The following is a 20642-nucleotide window of genomic DNA, read 5'->3' as shown; positions in this document are numbered from 1 at the left end:
TAACTTCAGTTGCCTCATCAAAAAAAAATTACATAGGTGCAAGTATTTTTTTGGTACAGTGGAAAGAACATTGGATTTGGGTCAGGGAATTTGGGTTTGACTTCTAGTTTCAACAATAGCCCTGTCATCACTAGCAGGCCATGTTACCTTGTAGCACCTCAATTTCCTTAATTTCAAAATGGGAATGATACTAATAACAGCTACCCATTTCACTGGGTTGTGAGTAAAGTACTAGGAAAACTGCTTTAGAGATGGGAATTATTGTTGCTGTTATTGCTTAGCTTTCCCATCAGCTGCTAATTAGATATAGCCAATGATTATAACATGAGAATTGTGTCAGTATCTTTAAAAAAATTAGGTCTTGCCGCTAAATGTTTAAAGCAAATTACTATTAACATCTTCTACCAAACAGATGGAAACTGCCCACTTTAAAGTAGAAAAAAACTTTAGTAACTTGATTAATTCTACCTAAAGTTTACTCAGGTTAGAGCTTTCTGGGCATCTTCAGCTTGGGCAGTATTTTGATACCAGGGGGAATCATTGGCATACAGTGAACACTTTTTGTGGAGATAAATTTCCCATCTGTAAGTTCATCTACAGGTGGCTAGGTGGCTTAGTGGATAGAGTGCCCGACCTGGAGTTAGGAAGACATCTTCCTGAGTTCAAATCTGACCTCAGACATTTACTAGCTGTGTGACCCTGTTTGCCTCAGTTTCCTCATCTATAAAATGAGCTGGAGAAGGAAATGGCAAACCACTCCAATATCTTTGCCAAGAAAACCCCAAATGAGGTCATGAAGAGTCAGAAATGACTGAACAACAACAATAAACCTATAGAAGATGAGTAAAAAGCAGGGGTTTTATCCACCTGTGCAAGTCTGTAGAATAATGAATATAAAGGAATAGTAGAAGGATAGTATTATTTCGGGATCATTTCTACCTGAACATCATTAGAAAAAAATAAGAATAACACAACAACAACTTTAGTTCTAGGAAATAACAACAACTCACATTTATATAGTGCTTTAGGTCTATAAAGTACTTTATATACTTTATTTCACTTGGTCCTCGAAATAACTTTATGGGGTAGATGCTATTAATATGCTCATTTTACACATAAGGAAACTGAGGCAGACAGCAATGAAGTGATTTGCCTGGAGTCACCCATCTAGTAAGTGTCTAAAACAGGTTTTGAAATCAAGTCATCCTGACTCCAAGTCCAACACCACTGTACCACCTAATTTCCTTTAATTTACACAATGAATAATGAGACAATAATTATAATAATAATAGAAAATGGCAGAAACTATTGTCATACATTCTGTAATAATGTGGCACCAGACATGCCCTGGTAACTAGAATTATCCGTTAGAAGCTTGATATCTTTCATGGACTGACAGATGATAAATTCCCACTAGAGTAATACAGACCTCAACATATCCTAGAGAACTCAACTGGCCATTCAATAAATGTTTATTAAGTACCTACTATGTGCCAGACACTGTGATAAGCAATAAACTATACTGGGAGTAGACCATTATCACAGACTTAACTGTTGCCCACAATCTCCAGGATATAACACATCCCTAAAAACTCAAAAACATTTTTGATAGATTTCATCAAACCAAATTCTCAGAACCTCCAAGGTACAAAAATTTTTGAACAAAATTATTTTGAAATAAAAAGCAAGCAGAGGATCTCAAATGAACGTGGGAATAGGATGAAATGCATATCATCCCCATTATACTGTCTGCTATCAGAACTATCCCAAGGCAGTGAGTCTGAAGAGGTTGGGCTTGCATACTAATATTTTATTCAGCTACTAAAAGCAATTATTTTAACCACCTGTGCAATGATCCATGGTGTATTAAATATTAAAAAGTAATAGGCTGGCTACCCACCCAAGGACTATTTATATCTTTATCCCATCAAAAAAGATGAGAAGAATTATATAATAATTACAAGACTACAAAAAAGAGGCTCTACCAGATACCTAAAAAGATGTTAGTTGGAGACTAGAAAGATATAACAAAAATTCACTGTCTTTTATAAGCTCACAGACAACTCACAGCTCAAGTGCCCTTGGAAATTCAGTAAATAAAATGAAGTGAAATTAGAGTGTCCTTAGAGACAGAATCATATATCTATAAACACTTCAATTCATTACTGAGCCAAGGGGCAGTTAGGTGGTGCAATGGATAAAGCTCCAGTCCTGGAGTCAGGAGGACCTGAGTTCAAATGTGACACTTACTAGCTGTGTGACCCTGGGCAAGTCACTTGGCCCTGACTGCTTCCTAAAACAAAACAAAAAATACTGATCCACAAAAAATTGAGAAGAATGGCATGTTTAGTGTTTTTTTAAATAGATGTTGGTAGGGGACAGCTAGGTGGCTCAGTAAATAAAGCACCATCTCTGAATTCAGGAGGACCTCAGTTCAAATCTGGCCTCAGACACTTGACACTAGCTGTGTGACCCTGGACAAGTCACTTAACCCTCATTGCCCTGCAAAAAATTAAATAAACAAACAAACAAATGAATGAATGAATAAATGAATAAGTAGATGAGTAGATAAATAAATAAATGAATAAATATATAAATAAACTAATTAATCAATCAACCAATTAATAGATGTTAGTATACTGAATACTCATAGTCTCCAAATTACATAGATGAAAAGATTTCATAACACAAAGGCCTTCTAACAGACCTCAGGTGTGGCAACAGAATAAGATTCCTGCCATTGCTGTCTTTGTGCCCACTACTGGAGGATACTGAGGAAGCTTTCAAGGAGCTTACTGAAGATGAGCTCACATCCCAAGACTTATTCAATGACAAAATACTGTCCTTTTATCCATCTATGTAATATCTGTGGAACAGTCACTATAAAAGAATAACAGCCCGAGAGTGACTTGTCCTTAGACCATTTCCATCTGAGCTCCATCAAAAAAGATACTACATGATAAGAGCTAACCTTTCTTTAGCCCTTTAAGGTTTGCAAACCACTTTATGGATCCATTATCTCATTTCATCCTCCCAATCTCCCTCTAAGGCAAGTGTGATTTTTATTCCCATTTTACAGGTGAGGAAAATGAGGCTGAGAGTGAAATTTGCTCAAGAATCAAGCAGCTGATGTCTAAGGCAGTTCTCTCTCAATGATGCTTGCAACGTCAACATTCATCCACTGTGACCATACCTTGCAGCCTTCCTCTATAGTAGATCTGTTTCCATTATTGGTAATGATGGTGGAAGGAAACCATTTAAATGGTCAGCTTTTACCGAAGATAGGCACTGCTGAGGTACCAAACACTGGGGCAAAAACCTAATTGTACAACTTTCCAGATGGGTCTCTTATACCGCTGTCAGTTCAACAGAGCCACTCAAAACTTAATGTGGCGCTCAACAGCCATGCAGATTTTGCAAGAACCAGAGCTCCCCACCAGACACAAACAGCAGGGTCTTGCCCTAAATTCCTGGGCTACGAGTGGATTATAGAAATGAGCGCCTGCATTCCAGGACAGCACCATCACTCACTACCTTGAATGAAGCCTGATCCTTCACTCTATAACTGAAGGAGAGAGTATTTTTATCTAGGATCACGGAAGACAAATGAACCAGAGAGTTGGAAAGAAATTTCATCTTAAAACTGCCCTCGGGTAATTGTTGTAAGATGAGTGTGAACTGAGCTTGTCTGTGATAAAAATGATTTTCTGTGGTGTCTCAATTTTGGAGTACTCCATTTATAACCCAGTTCTGATGGGCACTCACAAACAATAAGAAAGTTAGGCAAAAGGTTCTTGATATAATTGGAAAGAAATCCCTTTCCATCTATTAAGTGAGAAGTTCTTCCTGTAAGTAAATGTTATGTTTTAAAAGTTCCTTTTACATATAAACGTAGTACTTTGGGAAGATCTTGGGATTTGGAGTAGGAGAATCCAGGTACAAATCATTACTTTTCGGCCTGTAAGAACCTTGAACAGGTACCTTCACCTGCTTGAGCTTCAGGTTCCTCATCAATCCAGAAATAAGGGGCAGCTAGATGGTGCAATGGATAGAGCACCAGCCCTGGAATCAGGAGGACCTGAGTTTAAATCTGGCCTCAGACACTTAACACTTACTAGCTGTGTGACCCTGGGCAAGTCACTTAACCCCAATTGCCTCAGCAAAAATAAATAAATGAATGAATAAATGAATGGATAGATAGATAAATAAAGTAAGAAGATTGGACTAGAAGGTCTCTTTGGTGCTTTCCATCTTGGATCCTATGACATTATGTAGGTTATTTATAACTATATCCAAACATTGTGAACTGGGCTGGAATAGGCAACTATACAGGTGGCTATGTCAGTCATTCAAGAAAGTTCAGTGACTCCCTATTGCCCTTAGGATAAAAGACAATCTTTATGGACTAGCACTCAAAGGCTTTCATAATCTGACTCCAACATTTTTCCAAACTAATTACATATTACTTTGTCTCACACATTCCACACAGTCAATCTGGCATATTTGCTATTCCTTATACATGCCAGTCTATTGCCTACTTCCATACATTTTTGTACAGGCCGCCCCCGTTCTTGGAATGCATTTCCTTCTCACCTCTGTCTCATAGAATTCCTATCTTCCTTCAAGGCCCAACTGATCCCCCTACATGTCAATTCTCTCTCCTTATCAAGGAAATGACTTGGTATTTTCTATGCATGCATACATACATGCATATGTATCTGTGCATATGTTATGTCCTTCCAATATAACACAAGCTCCTTAAGGAAAGGGACAGATTCATTTTTGTCTTTTTATCCTGGGCATGGTGCCGGGCACTTGGTAGACCTTCCATAAACACTTGTTGGATTGAATTGAATTAAAGGGGGAAAAATCCCATTCCAATATAACTCCTTACAACTGTGTCTGGCTTCCTAAGGCCAACCCTTAAAAACCTCTGATAATACAATTAGAGAATGCGGAGATGGTGGCCAAAGAATCCAGGCCACAGCTTGTCACAGGGGGAACAGACATCACGGAAGACAAGGAAAGACAAGATGTGCATGCTGAAACGTATAATGCCTCACAAGCATGCAGTGCAGAAAGGTTCAGAACGGCAAGGATTCTGCCGGGAAGCCAACCCCTGGAAACACTTAAAAGGACTTGAAAGGGGAGTGTCCAAAAAAGCTTTCGATTAAAATGTTCTTTGGTAACAAAAAGTTGTTTTAGTCTCTGACAGCAGGAAGAAAGGGATTTCACGTTGTGTGCAAATCCAGGGGCAGAGATGCTTTTCAATGGCAGCCCTCTGCCATTGGAAAGGAGAGGGTTTTTCAGTGGCAAAAAGGGAGAGATTCCTTAGGATTTTAGAAACTGGTGAGATTATTGTTTGTCCTGGTATCTGACCCCTATTAGCTTACTAGCCATGCTCCTTAATATTGGGGCAAAAAACCCATTTTCTCTTGCCAAGAAGCTTCAGCAGGTTCTCTGCCAAAATGTAATATAACATACATCCCAGGCAAAGTTTGCCCCATGTGAAGCAGAATGTTATTTTCTATTTTAAAAAAAATTGATTATTGGGGAGCAGTTAGGTGGTGCAATGGGTAGAGCACCGGCCCTGGATTCAGGAGGACCTGAGTTCAAATCTGGGCTCAGATACTTGACACTTGCTAGCTGTGTGACCCTGAGCAAGTCATTTAACCCTCATTGACCCACGAAAAACAAACCAAAAAAATTTTAATATTATTGAATAGTTGAGGAACTTTGAAAACAAATGTAGATTTTAAAATGTTACATATATGTGTCTATGTACATAAATATGCATACATATATATACACACACACACATACTGGAGAGATGGGATTGATTTAGAGTGTGGAGCATAGGCCCTGGAGTCAGGAAGAACTGGGAAGAACTGGTCCTGTCTCTGACCATACTGGATATGAGACTGAGGTCAATTCACCTAAACTCTCACGCCCCAGGCAACTGTGATCCTGGATTTAGACTTACACTCTCAACATGAGTTGCCAATCTGCATTGGTAGATGGAATTTCCATACCAGAAGTTACCCCACACTGAAGAAATCCCTTCCAAGCTTTGAATTCCAATAGGATTCACTCAGCACAACAGCATATTATGTGTGTATGTGCATACATATGCATATATACACATACACATCACATACATATGTGTATACATGTATGTATGTATGTATGTATAATGATTTAGAGTTCCCCAGCCCAATGGAGCTGCAAAATGGGACAGTGTCTAAGGATTCATTTGTAACTTCTATAAAAATAGATTGAGTTGATCAAGAATGCTCCCAATTCCATAGACACTGAAGGAGGAATGAAGGCAGAAGAAAACTCAACGAGGGAAGCCCTTCTTTTTGCCAGTCCCCAGAAAGACTTAAAATTCCAGCAGCAACTTAAACATGCTTGAGCTTAGATAGCTATTGGTAAGCATTTCCCTTCCCCAGCCAGCAACAGAGCAGTTACATCAACAAGAGATGTCACATTTCCAGAGCCCTGCTGACCTTCATGTCTGCCAGCTTCTGTCACCAGTACATACATAAAGCCTTTAGATAGGAAGAAAATGTGTGTGTAAATAGAGTGAGAGAGTTTCACTGGGCAGGGAGTGAGGATCATGAAGGGAGAAGAAGGAGAAAAGGAAGGCATCTGCAAAGGTGTTCCTAATATGTTTTTTCCCCTTAAAACAGACTCATAAACAACCATCCCCCCGCCAAGAACCAGCTGCTGATAGACCAATGACCTGATCTAGTCAGTAGCAGAGAATGTTGATTGCGTCATTTAAATATCTTTGTAGTTATAGACACTATATGTGTTGGGGGGGGAACGACATATAAACAGACAGGCATAGGACTTTGCCCTCATCCTTCCTCTAATGGGGTAGGGGACAGAGGGTTGGGGGAAGGCGCTGAAACAACTCCTCTTTCAAACTAACAAAGTGCAGAGGTTTGATGTGTGTGAAGGAGTTGGAGGGGGCGGTGGTGAAGTGAAGTTTAAATTTTGCCTTTGCTACATGCTGGTTATGTAACACTAGCAAGTTATCCAACCTTTCAGGGTCCCAGGTAATTCTCTCTAAGACTGTTAAGTTTCAAAGAAGGTACTAACCTCTCTAGAGAGTGGAGATTTCCTTACCAAGAAAATCAGGAGTCTGGTCCCTATCCCTATAAGTCACCTGTACATAGATAGGTACGTATACATGTGTGTAGACACACTTACACACACATAGATAATAGATCTATAATTGTCACTACTATAGGGAATTCCCAAGAGAGGAACCTGCCTCTACCAATGCAGGTCAGCACCTTCTCTGCACCTGTCTGTCTTAGCTGCCTAGGAGGACTGAAATATTAAGACACTTGTCCAAGGTCACACAGATGGTATTGGTCAGTGGTGACACTTGAGTTCCAACACTAACTCTCTGTCCACTACATCACATGTCCCCTCATATATATTTATAATGTATAATAATTCACATGTACATACATGCATACCTGTTTAGAGAGTGAGGCAGCAGGATGCTTCAGCCAAGAAGACCCATATTCAAGACCTGTCTATGGTGCATCCTGCCTCTGTGACCCTGAGCACAATGTTGACTACCTCAGTGCTTCTGATTATTCTCTTTATAAGATTGTTAATGGCAGAGAAAGTGCTGACCTGCTTTGGTAGAGAGAATATTCTCACTAAGGCTTTCTCTAGATCAATGGAAATCAAAGGTTCTGTCCTTGTCCCCCATATAATACCTAGCAACAGTTGGGTGACTGTTGTTTTGTCTGGAGCCAATTCTTCTGACAATGGGATTTCAGAAAGTGGTTGGTGTTCCTCCTCCTGAACACCTTCTAAGAGACAATAACAGCTCTTCTAGGGCAAGGAGCAGTCCTTTAAGAGGTTGAGGCACATGGATGGCATATTTCTAGCTGGGAGGGCTCTTCTAAGTCAACCCCATCACATGTAATGCAGAGACCATAGGCAAGGAAATTGATGTCCATATGGTTAGGTAAATTGCCCAAGGTCACACAGGGGCAAAGAGTATAGAGGGATTACTTCAGTCCTCTGACTTCCCAGGCAACATTTCCCCCACTACACCGGGATGTCTCCTCAACACCAATCACATCTCAGGGTCCCTAGAACAGCATCCAAACAGCAGGAAGGGAGGGTTCTCTGAGGAGTCATTGACAGAGCTAGACCTCAAGGGCTCCAACAGCACTGTATCTCAGGGAAATCCTTGCTCTATCACAAAGTTCTAGTTAGACAAAAGACCAAATACTCACGCCATACATGGTAACATTCTCCCTTCAAGTACTCCATGCTGAATAAAATTAACTCTTGGTGTTTGGTTTAAATTTAACTACACCACCAACCACTGGAACTTTCAACTTCCAAACGATAAGCCAACATTTATTAAGCAGACATTGTATGCCACGCCCTATACCAGGTGTGGGCACTACAAGGACAAAATTGAAACAGTCCTTGCCCTCAAGAAGATTATATACTATGAGTGGAGTGTAAATATAGATAAAATATAGAAAAAATGAACACAATATAGTTTGGCGGGGGAGGGTATACTCTCATGGGTCACTTCGCCTCCGTTTCAGTTTTCTGATCTATAAAATGGGGATAATAATAGAATCTACCTCTCAGGGTTGTCGAGAAGATCAAATTGGATAATATTTGTAAAGTATTTTGCACACCTTAAAGCACCATTACAAATGCTAGTTATTTATTATTATTATTCTTCACTGCCAGTCAATGAAGTATATATTCCTGTTCATTAGAATGCTCCCTCATTGTGTGCTTTGGAACAGTAAACACCAACAAAATACAACTTTCTTTGGGATGAATGCCACGGTAAAAGGAAACAATAAAGCAGAAAGAGGGGGATAGAGAGCTAATCTTGGATTTATTTGAACTCATGTAGACCTGGGTTCCCTGAAATCCATTGGTGGAGCGAATTCCCTAGTTTGCAGGTCCAAAACAAACAACCCAAAAAAGCACAATATCTAGTAATATAAATGATATAGTTATCCCAAATACTTCAAAGACTTTATCGGACTCCCCTCCCTCACATATTCAGACAACACTTCTCTATGACTTAGTAGATGATTATGAAGATAAAAATAATTGATAATAGTAACTATTAGCACAGTGCCTGGTACATGTGCCTAGTCATGTCTGACTTTTTGTGACCCTGTTTGGGATTTTCTTGGCAAAGATACTGGAGTGGTTGGCCATTTCCTTCTCTAGCTCATTTTACAGATGAGGAAACTGAGGCAAACGGGGTTAAGTGACTTGCCCAAGATCACACAGCTAGTGTCTGAGGTCAGACTTGAACTAAGGAAGATGAGTCTTCCTGACTTCAAACCTAGCACTCTATCCACCTCGACAACTAGCTGCCCTTGCCTAGCCCATAGGAGATACTTAATAAAAAAAAATTATCGATTACTGATTGATTATAATAATAATAAAATCGAATCCTTTAAAATGAGAACATGATTGACACAAAATGATTTGTTTATAACGTAATCTAACCAAACGGGCAACAAATATTCATTGTAATTAGTCGAACAAATACCAATTGTGTAATAATATCTTTTCTGTCTTTAGTGGCCCCTGATGTCTAGTAAATTTTAATGCTGCAAATTCCAGGAGATACAGGGGTTTGGGGGGGAGGGGGAGGATTAGACAAAGGGTCCAAAGGAAGGGTGCTGCTTTCTGTCTGTAAATATCCTCTCCCTGGATTAACCCTGGTCTTCAGCAGTCAGCCCTCCTGGTTTGCCTGGGCGCTTTCTTTCCAGAATCAGCAGCAGCAGCAGGTTTCAAAACAGACTACTGTAAATCCCCATGTAGAACTCTCTGGGCAGCTCAGCGGAATTCTGCAGATAGGTGGGCGGGGGGGGGGGGGGAGGTTGGACATAAATATTTCTCCTATGAGAAAACTGGGCACGGAGGAGGACAAACCTTGCGGGAAGGGGAGGGTCGGCCTTGCCAGCCACCAGCCAAGAGGAGCGATGGTAGGCATATCTGTATCTCTTGTTGTCCACGGGAACGATATCCATCAGAACAATGTACTTGGCTTCAGGGTCCACCCCGGAAAACGACACCCGAATGGTAGGAAACATTCGCCTTAAACCGGAGGAGAGAAAGGATCGGTCACACACAAACTTGGGCTGAAATGCGGGTGTGGAGGGGGGTGGGGATTAAATGATTCCGTAATTGGGAACTTTGATGGTGAAGAAAATGATCCAGGGGCTTCTCACAGGCTTATTTCAGCCTGTTCTCTCTCCTAGCACATTCCTTCCTATCTGCAAGGTCAAAGATCCTCTGAGATCACCCTATGATTTCCATCTGGGCTACATTTCTCAGCTGGGATTGAATTCTGTCTCTTTCACGTGGGCCGGATTTGTGGTAATAATAGCTGACATTTACAGAGCGCTTTAAACCTTTTATCCCACTTGATCCTTACATCAGGTAACGTAGGTGCCGAAGATGCTATTATCCTCACTTTACAGATGAGGAAACTGAGACTGACGGAGGTTAAGTGACTTTACAGCTAATAGTTGGCAGCTAATCGTCTCTAGGGTTTCATTCTAAGTGGGTCTCTCCAGACTCCTGCTTCTATTTACGTAACAAAACCCGCACACAGCCTTTCTCGAACACTCCTCCAATTTGCCTTGTGTTCCATAAATGCCTTTTGATTTATTTTGTTCGGGGTCTTTTATGTCATCGAGGTGAGGGAACTCCAGGATCGGAAACTCTCTTTGCCCATGCTGATGGATACCTCATCTGTAATTATAAATCTATAATTTATGGACAGCTAGGTGGCGCAGTGGATAAAGCACTGGCCCTGGATTCAGGAGGACCTGAGTTCAAATTCGGCCTCAGACACTTGACACTTACTAGCTGTGTGACCCTAGGCAAGTCACTTAACCCTCATTGCCCTGAGGGGGGAAAAATCTATAATTTACAGTCTTAGGTAGTTGCCGAGAGGCTTAATTGACTTGCTTGGGGTTACTCAGTCAGTATGTATCAGAGGTAAGACTTGAATCCAGGACTTCCTGTCTCTAAGGCTTGCTCTCTACCCACTAAATGCCTCATTCCGTCTCTCGACAAATATTCTTGTGTTAAAATCGCCTCACACCGCGCTTCTTTTGTTCCAGGAGCTCAGAGAACTGATAGTGGCCGAGTACCAGCAGATTTCCCAGAATGTTTTAATGTTGACACTTTTTAGGGGCACTCGCTGAAGTCAGCATTTGTGACCAAGGCGGGAGGAAAGTCCTTTTAGGACGAATTTAGGACTCAGGGCTCAGACGTGGGTTGTTTCATAATAATGCCTTCGGCTATTTCCAACCAACAGTTGGAAGGTTTGGGGACAAAATCCACTGACCCTTAACTCTAGTACTGTGCTACCCCAGCAAGTGCCGCATCCAGGGAAAGGAACCTGTCCCCCCAACACACACACACACACACACACACACACACACACACACACACACTTTCTACTAGGCAAATTCTTCCTTTCTTTCCTGTGCATTTGACCTCGGGAGTGATATAGGGCAGACAGACCCAGTCTACTTCTAGCTGTCTGGTCCTTAGATGGAAAGAGGAAGATGGCATTGATGCTAGGGTTCTTTGGGAAACCCATGGAAGCGGCTGGTCTTCCATGGAAATCCGTAGTTTCTAAATCCCTCTATAACTTTCCCCAAGCCAGTTCACATGACACACTTTGCCTAATCAGATCGCCCCCAACACGCGCAGCTGCTCTGTTCTTCCTTATACCGATTTCTAAAACCAAAAACCAAAAAAATCGATTTCAACCCCTGAGTAGTACAGGGAGTCAGAATCTGGGTCGAATCCTGCGTCTGCTAATTACCAGCTCTATGAGCTCGGCCACATTATTTGCCCCAGAGTTTAGCACAGTACCTGGCACTTAATAAAAGTTTCTTGATCCATTGACTGGAAACTTGCCTCAGTTTCCTCCTCTGTAAAAGAGGGGAGTTGGATTGGATCAAGGATCCTCCCCCCGCCCCCTCCTCCTTCCCCCAGATCCTCTCGGCAATCTGGTGAAACTTATGGAGTCTTTCTCAGAATGTTTTTCAAATGCATAAAAAAATTCACAAGATGACAAAAGAAACTAAAGGTTAATGAAAATAAATATGGGGTTTTCCCCAGTTAAATTCACGGGCCCCCTGAAATATTAAGAAGCCTTGGGCCTGATGCTTTCAGAATCCAATTCAGTGGCAAGATTAGATTTGGAATAAAAGCATCATGGTTCGAATCTCGCTCTACCGAATACTGCGTGTAGGAACCTGGACCAGTCACTTACCTCTCTGGATCTTAGTGTCGTCCTCGGTAAAAGCCGGGGCTGTACTAGATGGTGGCCTCGGAGGTTCCTTCTAGCACTAAATCTAGGATCCATATTATATCGACAATCATCTCTACAGGTTCCCCTTCCTCCCGCCCCCAGCATTGCCTTTATTTATTGTTTTATTTCCCTTTACTTTTTTCTCCCCAAAGTCCAGGGGTAGTCTGCAAACTAGGAAGGATAAACAGGGAAGCCCTGAGCTCCCAGTTCCCAAGAGGTCTGGGCCATTCCGACTGAGGAAATTCCAGTCTGGCGGCGACCGTGATCAACCGGATAAATCCCCGTCTCAAGCCAGCTCTGCCTGCCCTCTGCCCAGAGTATGTTTTCTTAAGGCGGCCGGGGCTTGCTCCCAGCCTGGGGTCTCCCTGAATTTCGGGCTTCTTCCCGTCTCCCAGCTCCCTGCCCTCCCCTCTGGTAAACCAGGCTCCCCCCCGCCCCGAAACCCTTCCTTTTCTGCACCAAGGCCCCAGTGTCCCCCTGACTCGACATGCCAGGGGTCAGGAGACCGCTGGGCCTCCGGTTTGGGTCCTGGGACTAAGGAATGTTGCCCCAGGAATGACGTGGGCGTCCCCCAGCACCTACAGCCCTCCAGAGGATCCGGACGCTCTCTGGGATTCCTAACCTTCTCCCCTCCCTCGGACCTCGAAAGAAGAGAGACCACGTCCAACGTCCGTTTAAATCTTTTCCAAAGCAGTGTTTAGGGGAATGGAGGTTTTCTTGCTTTGCAGCAAGGATTTTTGCCTACTATTATGACCTTGAGCAAGTTACAATCTCTCCGAGCCTCAGTTTCCTCCTTTGTAAAGTGAGAGAGTTGCCCTCGATGACCTCTGAGGCTCCTTGCATCTCTTTATCTAAGATTCTATGAGTGACCAAGAGCAAGTCTCTGGGCTTTCGTTTCTTGATATGTAAAACGAGGAGATAGGACTAGCTGGCTCTTGGGGTCCCTTCCTGTGACCCTATGAAGTGACTTTCCACTCCTGCCCTCGCCCAGCGGGGCCCCTCCTCTCCTCCCGCCGGAGTTCCCCAAAGCCAAAGCGCCCGAGCCTCAGCTACCTGCCCGACTTGGTGATGATCATCTCGGTGCCCAGCTCGTGAAATTTATCCCACAGCTCCTTGGTTTCCAGACTGCAGGCGATCTTGGCCATTTCCTCGCTGGGGACGATGGGGGTGGTGGGGATGAGGGGCTCGGTGCACAGAGAGGAAGGGCTGCCGCCGCCGCCACCGCCACCACTTCCAAGGCTGCCGCCGAAGTCGCCGTGGGAGTCGAGCCCCGGGAGGTCGCCAAGGGGCTGGGCGCAGGAAGTCTTCTCCACGAATTGTTCTGGTGCAGAGAGAAGAGGGTGAATTGGGGAAGGCTGCGGGCCCGGGACAGATAGGGGGTACGGCTTTGGTCGTAGGACGGCGGAGACCAGAAGGACCCTCCCGCAGCCTGGGAAGCGCGGAGGCCAAGGGCAGAGAGCGCGGCGTCCTCAGACCGCCTGTTGGGCAGACGCGGGCTCTTCGGGAAGGCCCAGTGAGCTCGCTCTCCGGGCGCTGCGATCTGTCTTTAGGAAACCGATCTGGAACACAGGACACTAGTGGTGGAGGACCGGGTGAGGGCCGAGCAAGTGTTTCCGGCAGTTTTTCAAACCATCTCAAGTCTAGACTTGAGGGATCAGGAAGGAGACAAGCTGAGAGCAAGACCTGGGGGCTCGGCGATCGGTCCCAGCCCCCGCCCCTGCCCCGGCCTCGGCTCCTAGGCCTCTCTGCTCCTAGGCTTGCCTTCCCGTCACCTTCACCCATGCCAGCATCCCCTAACAGCTAGAAACGAAAGGAGATCCCCAAACCACAATTCCCTGCATCCCGAGAGGGACCCCGGCTGTTCCTAGGGCCACGGGCAAATAGACCTTTCAGCCCACCTTGAGGATGGCGGGCTGGGACTAAGGAGTCGGGCTGGTGGAGCGTAGCACTGCAGAATCCCTGATGCCCAGTGGGCCGGGGGTGGGGGGCGGGCCGAGTTCGCTCCTTCCCTCACCGCCCGCCCCCCCAGGATAAGGGCCAAGCAGGAAGGAGCCTTCAACGGGCTGACAGGGAGGGCCCCCAAATGCGCCCGTCACTTTGACAGAACACAGGGGGACCTGCCTAATTGTCTCCATTATCTTCCGCTCCTTAAAAAAGCAACTACTTGAGCTTGCAATGTGAAAGCAATCCCCAAACAGCTCTCCACTAAGGCCCGCCTGCAGGGTCAGTGCAGAGAGAGCCGGCACCAGTGGCTGATTAAAATATATCTACAGTTAAAAACAAAGAGAGTTGTATCCTCTACAGAATTTGCATTTGCTTATAATACATCTGTGCTTTATATTAATACATGTTATATCTATATTATAAATATATGCAGAATATACCTATAGTCAAAATGAGATAACGCGCAGGGCTTTGCAACCCTTAAAGGGCTATATAAATGCTACTATCATCATTATTCATGATATGTACGTGTCTCTGTAGATACATTATAAAATCGGTATAGCCCCATTTACAATATTAATAATAAACCTACAGAGATTTATTTTACTACATAAATCTATAACCTAAAACTGTGGGGTGTGGGAAGTGCACCTGTAATTTAATCGATATAGGGTGCTCCCAGTGTGAAACCTTCTTCGACTAAAGTACATAGAGGCAACTCTTCTGCAACATTATATTATACCAGGTTGTATAAACTAGAACAGATTATCAAATGTTATCATCCTGTGATAAATTAAATGGTATCACATTAATCATGTTATAATGATAGCTAACATTTATGCAGTGCTTTAAGGTTGGCAAGGTGCTTTTAAAATTATCTCATTCTATTCATACAAAACCCCTGGGATATTGGTGCTATTATTATATTCATTTTATGGATGAAGAAACCAAGACAAACAGAAGTTAAGAGATTCTCTCAGGATAACATAGATAGCGTTTGAGGTCAGATTTGGGCTTCCACCAGATACGATGCTCTCTACAAGCCAGGGAGGGAATTGCTATGATTATTCCCCATTCATTGTGTTAGAAAGGTTAGATAACCAGATTCTTTGATAACAATTAAATACATTATTACAAAAATATTTGATGGTCCAAAGAAACCAGAGAAGCACAAGGTGTGGGGGGGAGCTTTCTTTGACTCTCACTTTTAAAAGAAGGGGGAGAGCTGGATGCTTCCCCCTTCACCTTAACAAAGTTACCCTTTCAGCCTTATGGGATGGGTGACACATCTCCTGGAGAGATCTCCTAGCACAGCTCCATAGGATAGTGGGATGGTGAACCACACTGTGCAATTATCCCGGAGAGGCCTGAACCCAAGGGAAGGCCTTATTTGTGGACAGGACACTTTTACCTGTGACAGGAAACTACCACAAACACACCACAAATCCATCAACGTTTCACATCCTGAGGCTTTGGGAAGAAGTCAGTTGCAACCTTGATGAGCAAAGAAGGAACTGAAATCCTGGAGGAAGAGGCCCCTCTCTCACACCTGTTTTGGGTTTTTAAAAGAATGTCTGACTGATTAGTCCTTGGTGTCTAGTACAGATCAGTGAGCTATATAAATATCCGGTTTAATGGCACTTGGGGAAAATTTTGATAGTTCTCTCTTGGGATCCTTATGCCAAAGTCCTGGCTAGTGACCTCCATTCCTGAGTGTGAATAAGCTCTCTTGCACTCTCTATGTATATGATTTTTTTCTTCATCATTCTCTCCCTCTTTTTCTTTTTCTCCCTTATTTGATTTTCTTTTCTGTAACTTCTTAATTCAGAAAAACAAGAGGAGAGGAAGGAGGAGGAGGAGGAGGAAAAGAGAGAGAGAGAGAGAGAGAGAGAGAGAGAGAGAGAGAGAGAATATACCTCTTAATCTATGAGTTAATATTTCTCAGGGAAAAAAAAATGAATTCAATGTTGAGACTGATGGGACAAGCAGAGAACCTGCCGGCTGGAGGTGGTCTGCAACAGCACAGCAGGGTCTCTCCTTGAGAGATTTGTACCAAAAATAAGAGAAGATCTTACAAAAATAAAAAGACCTCCCAGGGACTCTCCTGAAACTAAACATATCTTTGAGAAACACAGTAGATGCCAGCGTTGAAAGACAATCAAAAATTGTGTCAGTGGTTTCCAAGTCACCCCCCCCACACACACACACATTTTTAATTTTCTTCCGCTGGTAGAGTTGGGCATCTCCAAGGAAGTTTCTCAAAAAAAAAATCAGAGGGAGCAGAAGAGAGGAAGCAAGATGGTTGACCGGGACCGAAGATGGAAGCTAAATGAATTGGGGACTCTACAGCAACCGACAGCAGAAATTCTGGAACCACATCAGCCAAGTCCCCAATTAAGGATGTAGTTCATTTTCAATCTCTCTCTCTCTCTCTACATCTATATATCTATATCTATATCTATATCTATATCTATCTATCTCTCTATATATATAGAGAGATTGAGAATGAACTACATACATACATACATATATATATATATATATATATGCTTATATACATACATATATGGGTGTGTGTGTATGGGTGTGTGTTTCCTTCTCTCGTTTCTACTAAGTGGAGATGCTTGGAAAACGAAAGAAAGAGAACCGAAAGGAAAGAGAGAACGATAAAGAGAGAAGGAAGGAAAGAAATTTGCTCCTACATTCGTTTGTCAATTGCTCCTGTCTGCCCTCCAGCTCTATCAGTTAAGACGTTGTATTAAAGTTTCGGGGCAAAACGTTGACACCACTTCTTTCTAGGGGTGCTCCCTTCTCCTACACCTGGAACCTCCATCGGTTCGGCTCTGCCCCCCCTTACCCCCCCCCCCAACCCTTTCTCAGACTCATACGTGAAGAAACTTCACCACTCTTTGCCGCGGTGGGCCTAAGGTTTGCTATAAATGGCCAAGATTTCTAAATAAACACTGTAACTAAAAGGGGAGGAATTTCGAAAATGGTTACTGGTTAATGTTTTCACCAACCCCGACGGAAAATGAGGGCAGTTTTAAGGCGATGACTGCCTGATAAGAGGAAAGCTTCTGTGCTGAGCCTAGATCTGGGGGAAGCCAATAGTCGTTTTGTTTTGTTTTGAATTCCAAACCTAGTCTACTGTGTTCTGAACCTGGGGTTTTGCAAACAGCTAAATCACTCTCCTGAGAAATGTCGCTCGCTTGGTTTGAAACTCACTTCCAAGAAGAGGAGCCCTGGATCTCCTGCGTTTCTCCCAGCCTGTTCTCGAACTGGCCAGGGACATAATGTACCAAGGAATTCTCTCTCACAATTCGAGAGGTTTTCTCGTCATTTATTTGGGGAACGAGTGGCGGGGGAGGTGGGAAAGGGGAAGAGCGGCTGCTCTGACAGCTTAAATTTTGGCAAAAATCAAGTTCCCGGTGATGACAATCAAAGAAAAGAAGATCCTGCTTGCATTTCGCAAACTGGCCACAACTAGTGCGTGGAGCCCAAAGTGGAGAACCCCGACTTGCCGCTCCTTGTCATTGTTGAGGGGAACCGTCCCTCCTGGGTTCTCTGTATTTCTGCCGCCCTGAGGGTGGATGAGAACCCGCTTCCCCCAGAGCTTCTCATTGCCTCTTCCCCTTACTTAGCCTGGACCTCCTTACAACTAGCCTAGAGCAAGCAAACACGCCATACTCCTTATCGCTTCCCAGGTGCCAGGCGGATCGACTGGCAGATACGTGCATGGGTTCAGGGACGCGGATATGAAGCGAACCCCGCGGGTAGCAGGCAGGAGTGGGGTGGGGTGGGAGGCGCGAAGGGTTCTGCGGAGACAGTCCCAGCCTCCTTGCCATGGGGACTATTTTCTCGTTCACTCACCCAAGGGTTTGATGGTGTTCTCCGAAGACTCCTTCTCCTTGGAGCCGCCTCCGCTGGACATGAGCGCCGCAATGGAGAAAGCGTTGGCCCTTGATGAGAGCTGTGGCTTGGGCGACGCCGTGTACTCCATGCTGTCACCCGGCGGTCCTAGCCAGGCAGGGAGGCTACGAGGCTGACTCCCAGCTTTCCCCCAGATCAGAGGGAACAAAGAAAGGGGAGATAAGCGAAACTTTCTAGACAAGCGAAGAGCGGAAGCCAAACACTCTCACCAGAAATCTCCCTCCACTTAAGTTCCCTGAATCCCCAAGACTTTGCTTTCTTCCCTCCCGGCTTTGACCCCTCAAAGCCCTACCAGAGCTCAGGAGCATTGAAGGTCAGTTAAGCAGACCTAAGACTACACTGGCTGAGAAATGAGGGTCAGTTCGGCTTTGGGGAGCCGGGTCGAGGGAGTGGGGGGGCAGAGTGACCTGGAGGAGCCTGGGGGCTTCCTAACGGAGGAAAGACTCCCGGGGCGCAAATACCAGGGATTTTACTGCATGCCCCTGTCCCTTAGTGTCCTCTGGCCTGAGGCAAAGGCAGAGGGTGAGTGGTTGCAGTGACCTGCTGCTTGGCCGAATTTAGATGCTCCTGATCAGACGCTAAGAGCGAGTCCGCAGCGGTGTCGGCGGCAAGCCCGGAGGGGGTGGCCACTGCACCCGGACGCACGCTCTTCTGCACCTTAATTTGCCCGAGGCTGCGATCCTATCGGTCTTCAGCCAGTCAGCGCCTGCCGACGTCACCGGCTTCCTGATTCAGCCGATAGGGGCGAGAAAGGAGGAGACCTGGAGGGTGGAGAGAGGGGGGGCGGAGGAGGAGCAGGAGGAGGAGAAGGAAGAAGAGGAGGAGGAGGATGAAAAGGAGGAGGAGGAGAGGAAGGGGGGAGGGAGAGGGGGAGAGGGAAGAAAAAAAAAGTGATCCAGAGCCTCAAACTCTCAGAAGCTGCTCACTTTCTCGTCCTATTGGGAGAAGGGGAGAGGGAAAGAGAGGAAAGGAGCCGGCCTCTGGAAGTATCGAGGGTCCTGGGGCCGTTAAAGGGATCTCAGCTATGCAGTTGGGCTTTCCCATCCTGTCCAATACCCTCTGTCTGGGAAGCTCCCAAGCAGCGGCAGCACAGGGTGGCAGGCGAGTGGGCACCAAGGTCGTGCCAGCGGCCTGGACAGCTTTCCCTTGGGCGCCTTAGGGAAAGGGGAGGGGTTGGCCTGGACAGAGAACCGGGATATTGGGAAGGAAAAAAAAAAAGGAAGTTGAACCTGAGGGGCAGTAGGAAGTTACAACCAATGCTCTGTGTGTGTCTGGGGGGGGGGTCCCCCCCTCTTTTCTTCCTTTTTTTTTTCTTGTCTAAGCAACGTGCCAAAATAAAGTTTGGATGTGCTGAAGTAAAAACAAGAGTCACGATCCCGAAATCAAAGCAACCTGCAAAAAACCAAGTCTTTTTGATGCGCGGGGATGCGGGACGAACCTCCCGGGGCCTGGGGCTAGATTTTCGTTAGGGAAACACCTGGCAAAATAAACTTTTCTTGAGAGGTCTAGGCTGCTTGTAGAGGAGGCGGCCACCCGGGCGACAGCGCCTTTGCCTCAGCACTCGGGACCATGGGCCGGCAATTTGAGCGTCCATCTACCCCGCCGGGTGGCTGAGATCAGGCTGGAAGAAAAGTGGGGGTTGGGAGGGGGCCCAGACCTTAGCCAATCCAAGTCACGATGGGGCCGGTGTTCGTTTCTTGCCTGGCCGGGACACACCTGTGCTCCCAGTGGTCACAGAAGCTAATTCGTCGCAGCTTCCTGCAAGTCCTGGCTTAGACCACAACCTTTCAGTGACTGGTCCTTTTTTGATGCGAATGCTTGGTGTCCTCTCCCTTTACAGGACAATCCGCTTCGCTTGGCGCGATCTGACTCTAGCTAACTGGTGTTTTAGACGAACTCAAACCCCGACTCAATTATTGAATTCTGAGAATACAAATGTGCCTCTCTGATCGCCAGATTTGCGGACAAGAGCCGGACCGAAATGGAAGGGAAAGCAGCCAGGTCCAGGGGTACCCCCACCCCAGCCTTCCGCCGCAAAGAAATCAAGTCTCGAAATCACCCTGGAGGGAGCTGAAAGATACACACTGTATCTTCCGAAACCGCGGAGCCTGAAGTGTCGGGAACCTGAGACACACGTGTCTAAGGATTTTCGTCTCCACACTAAAAGGGCATCCAAACCTGTGTCCAAGCCTTTCGCACTACTTTGATGGATCCATGATTGTATCTATGTGGGTACTGTCCCCGACTGGGGGAGGGAGGGAAGAGAGACAGACAGACACAGACACAGAGAAATGTAGAGACCCAAGGGTAGGGACTGACTGGTGGAGGGAATTCCGGTTTGAGGAAACTCTGTCTGCCAGTACAGGTTGGCACCTTCTCTGAAGCGTCTTAGAGATGCCCAGGAGTG

At 45.1% G+C, this 20642-nt stretch overlaps 1 protein-coding gene across 1 annotated transcript in view; it reads right to left on the bottom strand.

Annotated features, from left to right (window-relative positions):
• The window catches only part of TBX20 (T-box transcription factor 20), a 68822-nt gene extending 50517 nt beyond the window's left edge, over positions 1–18305 (bottom strand). The window contains exons 1-3 of the mRNA XM_043979025.1: positions 18176–18305; positions 13415–13682; positions 9958–10122 (exon numbers count right to left, since the gene is read on the bottom strand). Of these exons, the coding sequence (XP_043834960.1) occupies positions 9958–10122; positions 13415–13682; positions 18176–18305 (563 nt within the window). The remainder of the gene's footprint in view (positions 1–9957; positions 10123–13414; positions 13683–18175) is intronic.
• Between the last annotated feature and the right edge of the window lie 2337 nt (positions 18306–20642).

This window comes from Dromiciops gliroides, chromosome 1 (assembly GCF_019393635.1).
Source record: "Dromiciops gliroides isolate mDroGli1 chromosome 1, mDroGli1.pri, whole genome shotgun sequence".
Classification (NCBI taxonomy): domain Eukaryota; kingdom Metazoa; phylum Chordata; class Mammalia; order Microbiotheria; family Microbiotheriidae; genus Dromiciops; species Dromiciops gliroides.
This window is presented reverse-complemented; position numbering and strand designations above follow the sequence as displayed.